This window comes from Lolium rigidum, chromosome 7 (assembly GCF_022539505.1).
Source record: "Lolium rigidum isolate FL_2022 chromosome 7, APGP_CSIRO_Lrig_0.1, whole genome shotgun sequence".
Taxonomy (NCBI): Eukaryota; Viridiplantae; Streptophyta; class Magnoliopsida; order Poales; family Poaceae; genus Lolium; species Lolium rigidum.
In genome coordinates, this window is record NC_061514.1 from 56,987,315 (window position 1) to 57,002,426 (window position 15,112).

The 15,112-nt window shown below is 46.5% G+C and overlaps 3 protein-coding genes across 3 annotated transcripts; all 3 read right to left on the reverse strand.

Annotated features, from left to right (window-relative positions):
- Positions 1-252: 252 nt before the first annotated feature.
- LOC124670591 lies at positions 253-3,255 on the reverse strand. Its single transcript, XM_047207076.1, has 6 exons — positions 2,727-3,255; positions 2,337-2,585; positions 1,803-1,937; positions 1,331-1,513; positions 997-1,158; positions 253-870 (listed from the first exon to the last, which is right to left on the reverse strand). Exons 1-6 carry the CDS (start codon positions 3,195-3,197, stop codon positions 466-468), a joined length of 1,605 nt encoding a protein of 534 aa, XP_047063032.1. The 5' UTR covers positions 3,198-3,255; the 3' UTR covers positions 253-465.
- A 381-nt stretch (positions 3,256-3,636) lies between these two features.
- On the reverse strand, positions 3,637-6,149 carry LOC124670594 (trihelix transcription factor GT-3b-like). The gene is made up of 2 exons (XM_047207078.1): positions 5,919-6,149; positions 3,637-4,408 (listed from the first exon to the last, which is right to left on the reverse strand). The coding sequence occupies exons 1-2, from the start codon at positions 6,147-6,149 to the stop codon at positions 3,830-3,832; spliced, it is 810 nt and encodes a 269-aa protein (XP_047063034.1). The 3' UTR covers positions 3,637-3,829.
- Positions 6,150-6,712: 563 nt separating this feature from the next.
- On the reverse strand, positions 6,713-11,068 carry LOC124670593 (maltose excess protein 1-like, chloroplastic). The gene is made up of 9 exons (XM_047207077.1): positions 10,769-11,068; positions 10,522-10,677; positions 10,144-10,434; positions 9,935-10,024; positions 8,837-8,938; positions 8,621-8,739; positions 7,516-7,578; positions 7,347-7,408; positions 6,713-7,158 (listed from the first exon to the last, which is right to left on the reverse strand). The coding sequence occupies exons 1-9, from the start codon at positions 11,051-11,053 to the stop codon at positions 7,076-7,078; spliced, it is 1,251 nt and encodes a 416-aa protein (XP_047063033.1). The 5' UTR covers positions 11,054-11,068; the 3' UTR covers positions 6,713-7,075.
- Positions 11,069-15,112: the final 4,044 nt, after the last annotated feature.

Here is a 15,112-nt window from a genome sequence, read left to right on the forward strand (position 1 = left end):
TCCTGCTTCTCGCCCTTTTGGCCCTCCATTATTCTTCATAATTGGCAAGTGTGTGTGCCAAAGCATGATGAGAGTACATCTTGCACTTGCATGAAGTTTTGACTGATCAATAAAAAAACAACAAGGAGTTAACTAACCGTTTGGGTGTTCTAGGTTTTAGTTCCAATGCCTTAATGTAAAATGGGCAACTTGGTTTGTAAGAGAATGTTTTCATCGGAAAATTCTCAAAAAAACTCCTAAATAACCCAAATGTTCCACTCAATTCGTACTTTGTTCCTTTACTAAACGAGAAACTTGCCGAGATGATCCACAGCAGCATTTGTCATCCAAATCTCAGAGTTAGTTTATATCAAGTTTCCAGCGAGAGGTTTTTAGTACTATAAGCACTGGATCCTATGCATGACCTATTGGTTAGTTAGTGGTCGTCTCAAAAAATGCTGAAATTCATAATCATAGGTGTGTGCTCTAAAATCTCAATTTAACGCCTAGAACAGATGATATCTTCTGCAGAACGTTTCCAAGCAGACCGCCTCGTGGTCTCTGCACTCTCGACATCAGCCACTGGTAGTCACCCAATGCTTTGTCCGAGAGAGGTTCTAAGAACTCGCATTTTTCTAGGATTTCAGGGGGAGGTACTCCCCTGACAAGATTACTTTCCAGCTTTGGTTTTTTCTTGTTTATATCTTGAGGAACCTCTGGTGCTGGGTTCTCGAGGAACAGCGGCGATGCTCCTGGGATGATCTCTTGGCGAAAGGGTAAGCTTCTGGCACTCTGCAAGCAGAAATCAAACCACTGGTGGATGAGTGGAGATGGGCCTCTAGTTCTGCCACCAATTCGGTCAGTCTGAAATCCTGTCGCACAAGGTATCGCCTGTGGTGCATAAGACCAACACAGCTAATAAGACACTAGTCTCATATCACAAGGAAGCAACGGCATATATACTCATGGATTCAGTCACATAGTAATTAAATTAAGCGTGAGAAAATCGTAACGTACCCATAGATCAGCCCAGAGGCTACTGCCTGACTTTGGAACAACAATAGCAACATTAGACATTCGCTTTGCAGCAGGGATGACATCACTGCTCCAGCCCACTGTGACCCAAACATCCCCAACTCCAAACGATTTGAGATAGTTCATGCTGTCAAATAGCTGGACCTACAGAAAAAAGACTAAAATTAAATTCAACGCAACACATTATAATTCAAGACTTTTTTCTTGTTGTTCCTGATATACAAGGTGCATGTTGTATTTTTCGCAAAATCATTTTGCGCTATCGTCAGATGGAATGCAAGAAATATACAGAGAAGATGAGTCATTTGGTGCAAACCTGCTTCTGTAGCTGTGTAAAGCTGTTTAAGACTGCTTCTCTACCACCACTAACTTCGGTTTCCATGTCAATCGTGTTATATGATGATCCCAACTGTTTAAGAACTGCACCAATGACCTCTCTAGGAGAATCAATCATTGAAATCTTCCCGGCAAGTTCAGGCCTCCACAAATCCTCCCAATCCTAAAGATAGTACATCCATATGAGTAAGTAAAACCAAGTACCTAACAGGTGATCACGTTGATGTCTGGCAGCACAATGCCATCTATATATGTGTGTTTACTCACAAAGAGAATATAAACCACAAGATAGTCAACCTTAATCAATACTACCAAAAGGCATGTTTCGGTACTATGTTACATCTTTTCATTAACGCCAAAGTACATGTTTTAAGAAAAAAACTTAAACTACTGTATAGTTGACCTTGTATCTTCAGCATAATTTTACATGTTCTCAGAAGGAAAAAGTTTACCTGTATTGGCTTCAAGTTGTGCTGCTTAAATTTGTTTTTCTTGTAAGCAATGACCACAGTGCCCCATCTGTATGGAACACCCCATACTGAGCCATTAGAATCCGCCTCTCCATTCTGGTTCCTGCACAAATGAACCTGATAGACTATAATGAAAATGGAAGCTACACCTTGAGACATCTTCACTTGGATTGACTACTTCAGTTCACATGTTCCAGAGGAGTACATCAATATTTACACTTCACGAATATAATATTTCTAGAAGAAAATGAGCATGACCTTAGAAAATAATGGGCATTGCAGATGTTATTCCAGTTAAGAATATTGCACTAGCATCCAGTGAAAAGAGAGACCTACGTGCCATTGCAATCCACATGATAGAATATTTTTCTTATAAATGAGCATGATCGGAGTAGACAGTTTTAAGCCGTCAGCATGTATTATCACAGCATACAAGCAGTGCGAGATTAACGACAGGGGCCAGCGAACTATCGGAACTGTTAATAGAGAAGGGAGGCTTCAACTGTCAATTCTCACCTTCCATCTGTCACTTAGGCTCTTATACCAATCCTGTTCTTCAGCATTCTTGATAGGTTCTACCAGTCCCTTACGGATGGCGTAGCCGAGCCAAGAGTCCCCGATCGAAACTACATCAGCCGCCATGGCGGATTTCGGCTGAACTTGACCTTTGTCCACACACTGCGACAGCTCGGAGAAGAGGGCGTCAATGCTAGGGCGGAACTCGGGGCTGAACTTGAGCCTCTTTCCCTGTACTTCAACGAAATCCTACAAACACCAAACCAAAATCAGCTCACACCATTCCATGCTACCTTGCTGTTCAACTCGTCATCTCTCAGATAGTAGGCAAAGCAACTGGTGTATAAGTGAAGGAAATGTTTTGCCTGTAGCGAGGAGGAAGGGCCAGACCTTGATCCATGTGGGAGGGAAGGAGCCGCGGAGCGCGACGACCCGGAGGGGCACGGAGAGCGCGTAGGTCTTGGACTTCCACTGCTGCAGCGCCGCCTCCCACTCCTCGTCGTCGTCCTCCTCCTCCTTTGCCTCCACGGCGGCGGCGGCGGGAGGAGGTGGGTGGACGCAGGCGCGTGCGGAGGTGGGGGAAAGGATGAGGAGGGAGCAGACGGCCAGATGGAGCGCCAGGGCAGCCGCGGAGGCGCTCCGCGCCAAATCCCAGCCTCCGCGGCCGGGCGTGCCCAATTGGCTGTCGCGCGGCGACGGATGCTGCCGGGAGACGGCGAGCTGCTTCGCCTTCGGCTTGCGGTGGCGGAGGCAGAAGCGGAGGCGGGACGCGGGGAGGTGATGGTTGGGATTGTTGGGGAGGTGGCCGGGGAATGAGCGGCGAGGGTTGGGGAGGAGGAGATGGAGCGGCTTCCCCTCCATCGCCGATCAGCCTGCCGCCGCCGGTGGGCTTATCCAGTGGCCTGGCCTAGTAGAACGTATCAAGTGGAAGAACCTGCGGCTCTCAAGCCTGAACCCAGCCAAACCTGTATCTACAACTCGTTTGGAAGTGCACTTTTGCAGTGATTCCTACGATAACTGGAAATGTCTGCTTTCGAAATTCAGGTGTTCCAAGTTTATGTTAAAGCTTCAACAAGAGAATAGAAAGGAATTTATGTGTTTAAAACCCCACATTTAGCTACATGTAACATGCTGTCCACAACACAAATTCACCACTGCAGTAGCAGCAACATAAGGTACCACGCCATGAAGACGCTGGAACATCACGATTTTCATGCAAGGACTGCTGGCTGAAAGCCTGAAACTCTAAAATCTCTGAAAATCGCACAGATGAGTAGATCACCTATATCACGTCTGATACTTACAAGACTAATCGATAAATTAAGATTACTTGGCTCACAAAAATATCGGAAAAGAATCCTCTAATGCTACAAGAATCATTTCTTCTGGACAACAACATCTGCAAGAGCTAAAAAGAATCGATGAAACACGGTGAGAAAAAAATGGTGTCTAGTACATTATCTATCCGCTGACAAAGAAGCGCAACGCGCCTTCTACAGATCTTCATGCAAAAGTTTGTTCAGCAGGGCGGTCATGAGCGAATCCCTTTTCTGAGCTCTTGCTTCTTCCCTCATCCTCCGCTGTTCCTCTCTCTGTATCCACTCATGCTCCAGCACCAGCCGCTCCTGCTCAAGCTTCCGCATCGACTGCCTCCATTCCTGTTCGAAAACGAGCCGCTCCTGGGCACGCCGCTCCATCGTCTCGTGCCACTGCATATCCATGTGTTGTTGCTGCACCAGGAAATCCTGCAACAGATCGTGGATGCTTGAACTGCCCGCCCTTGAGTTCTCCGCCGTTCGTTGCGATTGTTGCCCCTTATCACCGCCAGCATTCCGCTTTTTGCTTCTCATGGGTTTCTCGTCCTCGGTTGCTTCAGCATCATCTTCTTCGTCATCAGACTCCCCAGGTGACCGGTCACCGCTAGGCCTCTTTAGTTTCTTTTTAACTGAAGCTCCTGATTCAGACTGAAGGAGTTGCCGTTGCATGTTTCTAGCACGTTCAGTGAAGACTGCATGTAATTCTTCGAAGAAGGGGCAGTGTCTACCATTTTCTGGATCAGATGTTTCTTTCCCCTGGTGAGAAACAGAATGAGTTACTGCCCCATAAACTAAACAATGAAAGTTACTATACATCCGGCGATCTCTAAGCAAACTTATATCAGTAAAGTTGCCGACACAAGATGATACAGTGGATTGCCATCACTACAAAGATATAATGAAACAATTTAGGCGCCATTTTGGAGTAAATTTATTTGTATAAGTGTTCAGGAACATTTCTACCTGGAAGCTTGAAATTGGTCCCATCACCCAAACAAACCCAACAGCAGGGTCATTCTAAACCTAACATCAAAATTTCTACCTGGAAGTTTAAGTCCTGTACATTCTTGTGACCAGATAGACATATTTTCCCTAATTCTCTCACTAAACCCAATTAAACCATCTGAAATACCACACCATTTCCTGCCAGAGTTTAACTTCATTATCCCTCTCTGTGAGATGCCAAACCTTTTGTTATCCTAATTTTATCCCCTATTTTGAACAACACTCAGTTTACTTTTTAAAGTAAAGCATGGAAAATGTCACATACATAGCCACTACCATTGCAGTTTATCAGGTAGAGTCATATATGATAAGAGTCCAGTGTGAACCCAAAGAAAATGTTAGTATCCTTTTCTGAAGGAACTTCCTATTCCGTTGTAGAAATAGAAATAAACATATCTATTCAACCTCCAATTCTGGATGGTTTGCCACTGAGCTTTCCCTTAAAGCAGATTGATTCCACCTTCACTTTCCTTTGCACTTTACTATCACACATGACACCATATTCACCTGAGCTGACAAGTTTTCCCCTTTCTATCAGGAGCCATTATCCATTCCCCTTATAGTTGAAACTTCCTTTAATTAGCCTCAAACAGAACAGTTGTCTCATGTTGGATTAGCTTTTACCCCAAATTACAACAAAGTGGAATAGACTCACAAAGGCATCACTTCTAGCACTAGAGCATATCAGTAAGAAGGACATGGAAAGCTTGAACTGGGCCATGGTGGAAAAGATCAGAAACGAAACTACCTTCAATATCTAGCATTACAGAAAACGGCATTAGACCGGCATATATTTCTTAATTTTGAGCTCCATGTTTCTACGAAATATCTGTAACACTTTAAACATTTTCCATTGAACACATCATTTCCCAAATCATGATATCAAAGTGCAGTCTAGATTATTGTTTTACAGACAAATAGGGGTTGCCCCCCGTTCCATTGCATAACTAGATTATTCCTGGGATATGGACACTAGTTCTTTCAGTTGTGAGAAAACATCAAATGCCTAAAACAGATGATTAGATTACGACCAAAGGCTCTTCCTTCCTTGGTTGGAATGGTATTGCCATTTAAATAGCAAATGGAACATTGCTCCCCATTTGGTGACCCAGAGCCTAAATATGGTAGCCGGCCATGCGTTGGAAATTTCCATTAACATAAGGGCAACACGTGAGGAATCGTTTTTCAGATAATTCAGAAGACAGTGGTTATCCTAGCAAAGGTGGAGGCAGGGGAGAGGCAGGCAGGGTATAGAGAGTACCTTGTAGCGGTTGACGAGATTCTTCCACTTGCACTTGCACTGGTCGGCGGTGCGGCGGTACCCGCGCGCCCGTAGCGCGTCCGCCACCGCCTCCCACAGCGTCTTGGCGCTGCGGCCCGTGGACGCGGCGGCCTCCCGCTCCAGCTCCCCGCGCGCCGCGATGAGCTCCCGCGTCTCCTGCGCGCCCCACTGCGGCACCCTCTCGTCCCTGAACCCTCCGCCCGCCTCCATCGTCCCGCCGCCCCCTCGCTCCCCGGCGCCGCCGCGCGCCTATCGACAGGCAATCCCCAGCGCGCCCGCGGCGCGGCGGTGCACCGCGTTCCTCGCTCTCTCCGCGTTGCTCGATTGGCTTGCTTGCTCTGCCACGCGACCCTTCTGGCCCGTGGCCTCGCGTCGCTTTTCTTCGCGTCTCGCCGGTGGATGCTGCTGCTGCAGCTGCCTGCCATTTCTTACTTTTCTGCCCATTCACACGCCTCACTCTGCGCTCGGAGAGGAAGATGGGCCCATCCCGTTCACACTAGCTGTCCCTCCGTCCACCTCCACAGTGGTTTAATCATGGTTTACTGATTTTTTTATTAGGCTGGACTTGACTGGACCGGACTGGACCGGGCCCGCTGCCGCCCACCCCACTGGCCTTCCATTCCATCACCAAGGATCCAAGAAGAGTTGATATTCCTGCCTTTTCTCTGTACAAGATTATTCAGCACCAGGAGAAAAACAAGAAACACCAGGACGCACTTGTTGGACAACCTCCAGTTCTTGCATATATTTGCATTCCAGCATGAGCTGATAACATTATTCAATATAGTATATGTAGAAGAAACACAAACTTTTTCTTACAACGAATAGATCTACTCCTGCACTGTACCCTTTCTGCCGGATGCGCAAGCTGGCCGCCAGTGGTCACACGGTAGCTTCTGTTGCCACGTGAAACTTCCATGGCGCTTTCTGCGAGCTGTGGGGGCGGGCACTCTCGTTTCACCACAGCCTTCAGTTCGTCAGGGTTGTCGGCCACAGCGTTTCTTTCACCTCTATCTATGTCTACCAAGATTTTTACCACGGCTCGGATCTTGCCAGGTCACCGGGAAGTAATTATTGCAGGAGAGCTTCCTACACCTGAATAGTCAGCTGCTTCAAGTGCTTGCAAGAAATGGTCTTCACTTTCCGAAGATCAGCTCCTTCAGAGATGTCACAGGTGAGCTGTTGCCGTAGGCGCCGGTATCTCTCCAGAAGGTGAAACCTGAGCAAGCAAGGTGATTTTCACAGTTAGGAGACTAATTCTGAAGAGTGGCAGTTCATTAAAGAAATATAGGTGTGGTCTTCGCTCCTCTGAATACGGAGGAATGGTTGGGGTGAAGACATTTTTATTTTTGACTGAAACTCCACTAGGAAAGTAACAGATTAATTAGAGATGAGTAGGAAGATAACCTAGCCATAGAAACAATCCAAATGTTGTTGCGAAGAAAAATTCTCTGCTGATGCTGTCGCAGCTGGAATTGGAAACAATTCAGGGGTTAATCGTCTTGGAGAAGAAATGTTTCTAAAAAACAGCTATTAGTAACAAGTCAGGGCTGTCATAGCTGCAGCAAAAACATACCAGTACATGCAGGCCAAGTTACCCCAACCTTGTAGGATAGATGCCCAAATAGAACCAGTGAACCTAATGGATTAAAAGAAACGAGATTGAGAGAGGTCATAGAGGAACACTGACACAACATATGCAACCCACATTTTGTTGACTATGGGAAAAAACACCCATATAAAACTACACTCAAACTCTGACAGTGTCATGTTATTTGCTTTTCAGATGACACTTCACGAGAATGAAAATTAGGTTAGACATGAATGAAAAATATCCAACCTATGTCGGTGAGGTAATTGTATGAGGATGTAAATGAAAAAAAATCTTATTGGATGATTTTGGTACAGCCTCATAGACAGAAAATAATTAGGTTGGCAATCTTGCCATACAACCTCATCTACTCTATTTGCCACAACAAATAAATAAAAATTATCTCTCTTATAGTAGACATTTTTCAGGAGTATACTATGTCATAAGACAGTAAGACCTCAACAACATGACGAAACATATTTCACTACTGATTGGACCATTGGAGTCCTGCTTCAGATACTTTAGCATTACTCCAGTTCACAATGCCAAATCTGATTAATCTATGTTAAACTATAAGTGGACTGCCTACCTCTTTCCATTAGATCGGTCTTTTGGAATAGTTGGTTAGTGCATGAAGCTTAATATGGTATCAGAGCCAGGGTCTTGAGTTCGAGTCCTGGTTTTCACAATTTATTATATAAATTGCTGTTACCCCCCCTCTTGTCTACGTACTGGCTTCTAGGGCCATACGCCTTTGTTTACACGTGTTGACTTGTCTCCGCCGCGTCACACGTGAGGGGGGATGTTAAACTATAAGTGGACTGCCTACCTCTTTCCATTAGATCGGTCTTTTGGAATAGTTGGTTAGTGCATGAAGCTTAATAATCTATAAGCTAAGCAAATCTCTTTTCCATGTGTACGCATGCAAAACACTTAAAATGCTGATTAGGAATAAAATGATTGTTTCTGTGGCATCAGAGTAGAAAAGGAAGTTGTGAGTTGACTCGTCACATGAAAAAACAATTTTCTTCTTAGATTCTCATATAGTTGTGCTCAAATTTTGAAAAGAGGCGGCTGAAATATATAATACCACATTAGATCTCTGATAAATACAGCACGAGGAATCATAAGTCCATTTCCAATCATTGCAAGCAACATTGAGAAAGATGATAACCCTTCGATGTTACTTGGGTTGAGGTAGTTTGTCCACTGCACAACCCACCAAACAAATTATAAGTGAATGTCTCGTGTTAGGTGATTCTAAATTCTCAAGTTTCGAATGCTGCAAGTGTAAAAATTTGAATACCATTTGTGCAACTGGCATCCACATGAATAGAAGTGTGGCAGTCCAACCAGACAATGATCCCACAAGCTTAGTCCCTCCCTCGGAAAGCTTGCCCATCCTGGCCTGAATTGAATGCACCAGCAAATCAAGAGCTAATATAAGCTAGGACAAATGTATTAAAAAAGATATGGTGTCATGAGAAATTGAGAAGACAATCTACTTTTAGCCCTAGATTGATTAATCAGCACGAACGATCTATTATAAAGGCATGTGAACAGAAACAGAAAGGATAGAGCAGAGTAAATACAATGTACAGCCTTATACCTAGATTTTTTTAATGGTCACTGGGGGAAAGATACCTATAATATTAAGAAGTAAAATAAATTCTATCGAACAAGTTTTCCTGATGAAGCAAGTGGACCTAAAAGACAGATTTAAATAGATTGAACTACTACTAAGTAAAGAATCATTGGTCAGATTTGTACTGCGCTAAAAAAGAGGGAAAAAACCTACCAGGTACAAACAATATAAAATGCCTGAAATAAGAACTCTGTCCAGATTCCTAATATGGAACTGGAATTATTATCAATACATCTATATTTGCAGAAAGTCGTTCTTAAATTCAGAGGCTACTTTACCGCCTAAAATTGGCATGGGCTACTAGCAAAAGTCATGCAAGTGATGGAAGATTTGTCTATAATTACCTATTGGTGCAGTACAACTTAGATCTTATAGTGCTTTTTTTAGTTTTCCTCCAGGCATTGAGATGGTAACAGAGCACAGCCACACATGCATACTTACTATGCTAAAGGAGAAACAAACCTACCACGCTACAAAGAATATAAAACGTTTGTAATAAGAACTCTATCCTGATTACTAATATGGATTCGATTATTATCCGCGCAACTATTTTGTCTTTCTTAAATCCACGGGCTAATTTACAACCTAGAATTAGCATGGGCTACTATTCAAAGTCTTGCGAGTTATGAAAGATTGTCTATAGTTACATTGCATATTGGTGCAGTACAACATAGATTTTCTACATTTTCTAGTTTTCTTCGAGAGATTTAGATGGTTCACTACAAAGCTTAAACAAGACTACAAGAGGAAGCATCATACCATGACAACAGCAGCAACAGCCAGAGAGCCACAGATAATGCCAGGCAGCACGCTATTGGGGATGAAGGGAACAAATGTTGACCACATGACCTGCATTTTGAATTCACATTGTGAGAGAGAGGGAGAGGAGATACATTAATCATATCTAAGATCAACATTGGACGGCATAGCATTAGCATCAACATTGCAAGATGAGCAGTAATTGTGACCTGAGGGAGCACGGCGAGGCCACCGATTGTCATGAAATCCTCCCAGAGCTGCCAGAGGGTTCCGGGGAGCCAGCCAAGGTAGTTGAGCAGGTTGAGGAGAAGGCCCGCTGCCACAACAGCGGAAGTGGCCAGGAACTGCGGCATGGGCATGGACTCTGCCATGGCGAGCTGGACGATGACGACGTAGGTGGAGATGCTGCCGAGCGTCTGCACGATGACGGCCTCCGTCTCCCTCTTCTTGGCGAAGTAGGACATGAGCGACAGGTTGCCTAGCAGGCCCGTGAGCATCCCCTGAAGGAAGCAGGCAGCCAATGCTCGCCATCAGAGCATGATAAGGAACTGGGGATGGGAAGTGTGAGAGGGGAGGTGGGGGCGTACGAGCCAGGGGACGGCGAAGAGGGCGGCCTTGTTGCCGGCGAGCAGGTTGCGGGAGTTGAGGATGATCTGCGGGAGCTGGAGGAGCAGGAAGGGCAGGTTGGCCCCGCCGGCGAACTTGGCCGTCAGGGAGTCCCATTCCTGGTACTGCTTCGTGACCTGCGCGGCAACGGACACCACCGCGAATCGAAATATCGTCAGATATTCGGACAGCGGCTAAGAATGTCGGGAGGAGGAGAGCGAAGCAGACCTTGGGGATCGGTGCGGGGGTGATTGTCACAGCCTCGGTGGCGTCGGGCAGCGCGTGCCGGCGGCGGCGGTGGAGGAGGAGCGCGGAGCGGTAGGAGCTGGACGCGGGCGCCGCGGAGACGAGGGGGTTGAGGAGGGCGAGGGCGAGGGCGGGGGACGGCGGCGCGAGGGAGCGGAGGACGGGGCCGCGGCGGGAGAGCGGCGTGGTTGTCGCGGGAGGGGACGGGCGCAGCGGGAGGCGGACGGAGGGCAGCGACATGGCAGCGGAGGTGGGGAGGCAAGGCATGATGGGACGGTGGGAATCGCGGGGAGCGAGCGAGTGAAGTAGTGAGAGGGAACGTGAGGAGGGGAGGATGGGGAGGGAGCCGCGGGGGACGCGCGCCGTGGTTGCGCCGGGTGCCCAGGGGAAGGGGCAGGGCACTCGATCCGATGGACCCGGGACCCCGCGCCGCCGTCCGTTCTTTCTTGTCCCCGTCCGTAACCTTCTCCCTCTTCTCTACATCCGCCGGGCTCTACGGAATTGTAGCCAGTGGTTTTCTTTTCAAAAAAAAGGTAAAATGCAACCACAGTGCCGAAAGCTGGGAGCTAACGGCATCTCCAGCCGCGTCCCCAAAATGTCCCCAAACACCGTTAGATCCAGCGTTTAAGAGACGTGTTTTGTTCGTATCGTGTTTGGGGACGTCGCTCCCCAGCCAAGTTCCCCAAACAAAATTTCAGAAATTCACAATTCGAGCGAATTCATTCAAATTTGCTATATATTACATAGATTCGAACGAAATTCGATTAAATTTAAACTAAATCCTAATCTAGAAGTACTTGCGGCGGCTAGAGGCGTCGTAGTACTGGTGGAATGTACATGTCGTGCTTGACGCGCTCGTCGGACTTATCGACGGGCTCGTCCTTCACTAGGCCGCTTGGCCCAGCCTCGCCGTCATCGGTGAGGTCCACGGGTGGCTTGCCGGTGTCGCGGATGGACATGGCGATCGCCCTATCGAGGTCGCCCCTCCAGGCGTCCTTGTCGTTCAGCGACGCCGCGAACGCCGCGTGCAGCCCTGGGCAGTCCTCGGGGTCGTCGCTGCTCGCGATGAGTTGATGTTGCCGCTCGTACTCCGGCAGCAGCGCCGCCTTCCCGGCTGTCTCGTCGTCCTGCTCCTCCTCCTTCACCTCCGGCTTCGGGATGAGGAGGGCGCCACCGTCGCGCCTTTGTTGTTGCCGTTGCCGCCGCACCTCGGATTGACGGGCGGTGTCGCGAACTCCGGCTCCTCCTTTACCTCGCGCTTGGGGACGGTGTAGGGCGCGGCGTGGTCCGACGAGGATGGCGTCGATCGCGCTGGCCTGCCGAGGAAGAGTTGGAGGAGGACAAGTGTAATAACCCAGAACATAGGAACATCGAAGGGTAGATTTAGAATTGGGATGTGCATTTCATCGCAAAACGAGGGAAATTTTCGCGCTTTATTGCAACTAAACCTAAGAGAGATCGAGGTTCTCTCTCAATTGCAATTAGGGTTAGGCAAGGTGAGTTAAGAATTTCGACATGATCTCTTTTGTAACTTGTGTATTTGCGAGTTGATTTTGATTTGACAAGTCATATTGAATTTAAAACTAAAAAGGTAAAAGATAAACAATATAGAATATGAAATATGAATTCATAATTCAAATACACTTCATAATTGAAATGCATTTCATAATTCAAAACATTTTGAATTTCAAATTGCAATATAAAATACACATCATTGATAAGTAAATGATATAAATGTAAATTGAGCTCATAACGAAAATTTGAGCTTTATTGATATTCATACACACATACAATATCTTTACATTATTCTTTATACAAGAATTGGATGAATAAAAAGCCAAATAAAAAGAAGATTACATGAATTTGAATCTATACTAAAATCCGAAACTAATGTCTTGGAAGAAGTTGACCTAGATCCTATCCATCCTTGAAACCTGCAAAACAGAGAGAAAGCACTATACAGGGGGTTAAAAGCAAGACAGTAACAAGCCAGGTGTGAAACCAAGTATCAATGACACTTGTGCTTGTCCAAAACTTGGACAGCATAGGATAAGTCACACCAGACGAAACCTGAGCCTCACCACAGGGGCTCAAGTTTCACCAAAGTGGTCACACAGCTCATGGAGCTGATGTGCCACTGATGCGTGTAGTTGACACGTCCGTTGGGAACCCCAAGAGGAAGGTGTGATGCGCACAGCGGCAAGTTTCCCTCAGTAAGAAACCAAGGTTTAATCGAACCAGTAGGAGTCAAGAAGCACGTTGAAGGTTGATGGCGGCGGGATGTAGTGCGGCGCAACACCGGAGATTCCGGCGCCAACGTGGAACCCGCACAACACAACCAAAGTACTTTGCCCCAACGAAACAGTGAGGTTGTCAATCTCACCGGCTTGCCGTAACAAAGGATTAACCGTATTGTGTGGAAGATGATTGTTTGCGAGAAAACGAGTAAAACAAGTATTGCGATGAGATTGTATGCGATGTAAAGAATAGGACCGGGGTCCACAGTTCACTAGAGGTGTCTCTCCCATAAGATAAACAAGCATGTTGGGTGAACAAATTACAGTTGGGCAATTGACAAATAAAGAGGGCATGACCATGCACATACATATTATGATGAGTATAGTGAGATTTAATTGGGCATTACGACAAAGTACATAGACCGCTATCCAGACATGCATCTATGCCTAAAAAGTCCACCTTCGAAGTTATCATCCGAACCCCTCCGAGTATTAAGTTGCTAACAACGGACAATTGCATTAAGTATTGCGCGTAATGTAATCGATAACTACATCCTCGAACATAGCACCAATGTTTTATCCCTAGTGGCAACAAGCACATCCATAATCTTAGAGATTTCGTCACTTCCCTGCATTCACGGAGACATGAACCCACTATCGAGCATAAATACTCCCTCTTGGAGTTACAAGCATTTACTTGGCCGCAGCATCTACTAGTAACGGAGAGCATGCAAGATCATAAACAACACATAGATATAAATTGATAATCAACATAACAAGTATTCTCTATTCATCGGATCCCAAAGCAAACGCAATATATAGAATTACGGATAGATGATCTTGATCATGTTCGGCAGCTCACAAGACCCAGACAATTAAGCACAATGGGGAGAAGACAACCATCTAGCTACTGCTATGGACCCATAGTCCAGGGGTAGACTACTCACTCATCACTCCGGAGGCGACCATGGCGGCGTAGAGTCCTCCGGGAGATGATTCCCCTCTCCGGCGGGGTGCCGGAGGCGATCTCCCGAATCCCCGAGATGGGATTAGCGGCGGCGGCGTCTCGCGGAAGGTTTTCCGTATCGTGGCTCTCGCATGCGGGGGTTTCGCGACGGAGGCTTTAAGTAGGCGGAAGGGCAGGTCGGGGGTCACACGAGGGCCCCACACCACGAGTCGGCGCGGCCAAGGGCCAGGCCGCGCCGCCCTAGGGTTTGGCCACCTCGTGGCCCCACTTCGTCTCCTCTTCGGTCTTCTGGAAGCTTTGTGGCAAAATAGGACCCTGGGCGTTGATTTCGTCCAATTCCGAGAATATTTCGTTAGTAGGATTTCTGAAACCAAAAATAGCGAGAAGCAAAGAATCGGCACTTCGGCATCTTGTTAATAGGTTAGTTCCAGAAAATGCACGAATATGACATAAAGTGTGCATAAAACATGTAGATATCATCAATAATGTGGCATGGAACACAAGAAATTATCGATACGTCGGAGACGTATCAGCCACCAACAGCACATCAAGCATAGCTGAGTCACAAGCCAAGCCAGGCTTGTGTGTCACAGCCAGAGGAGAAGCACAGCAGAGATAAATAGGGTAGAAACCCTAGAAACAAGACATCAGTCGACCAGGTCACCATTCATCAAATAACCAGCCAAGAACAGTAAGAGTTCATCATGTTCTTGCTCAAGAACAACACCAACAACCACTGAACCCATTTATCTATTCAAATTCACCAACCCAAAACTCAACGGAAGTCATGGGGACATAAACAAGATCATCAGGAGCTATGAGGAGAAGGACAAGTAACAAGAACATCAAGCAACTGCTCAACAGCAGTTGATCTTAACCATCTAGGAGCTGGAACAAGGTATACTTGATACCTGGAGAGGATCCAGTGGATCCAATCCATCATTTCTGCATGACACCAGTCATGGGTTGAGCAGATGCTCAAGGGTGATCATCACTTGGTGTTGACCAAGGATCACTGGCAGTAAAAAGGAGCTACTAGAGTCTAAAACCATCCAGACACCATTTTCTGCATATAAGAGGGAATAGATGCACAGAGGTGCACACAAGTAAGAACACATGCAC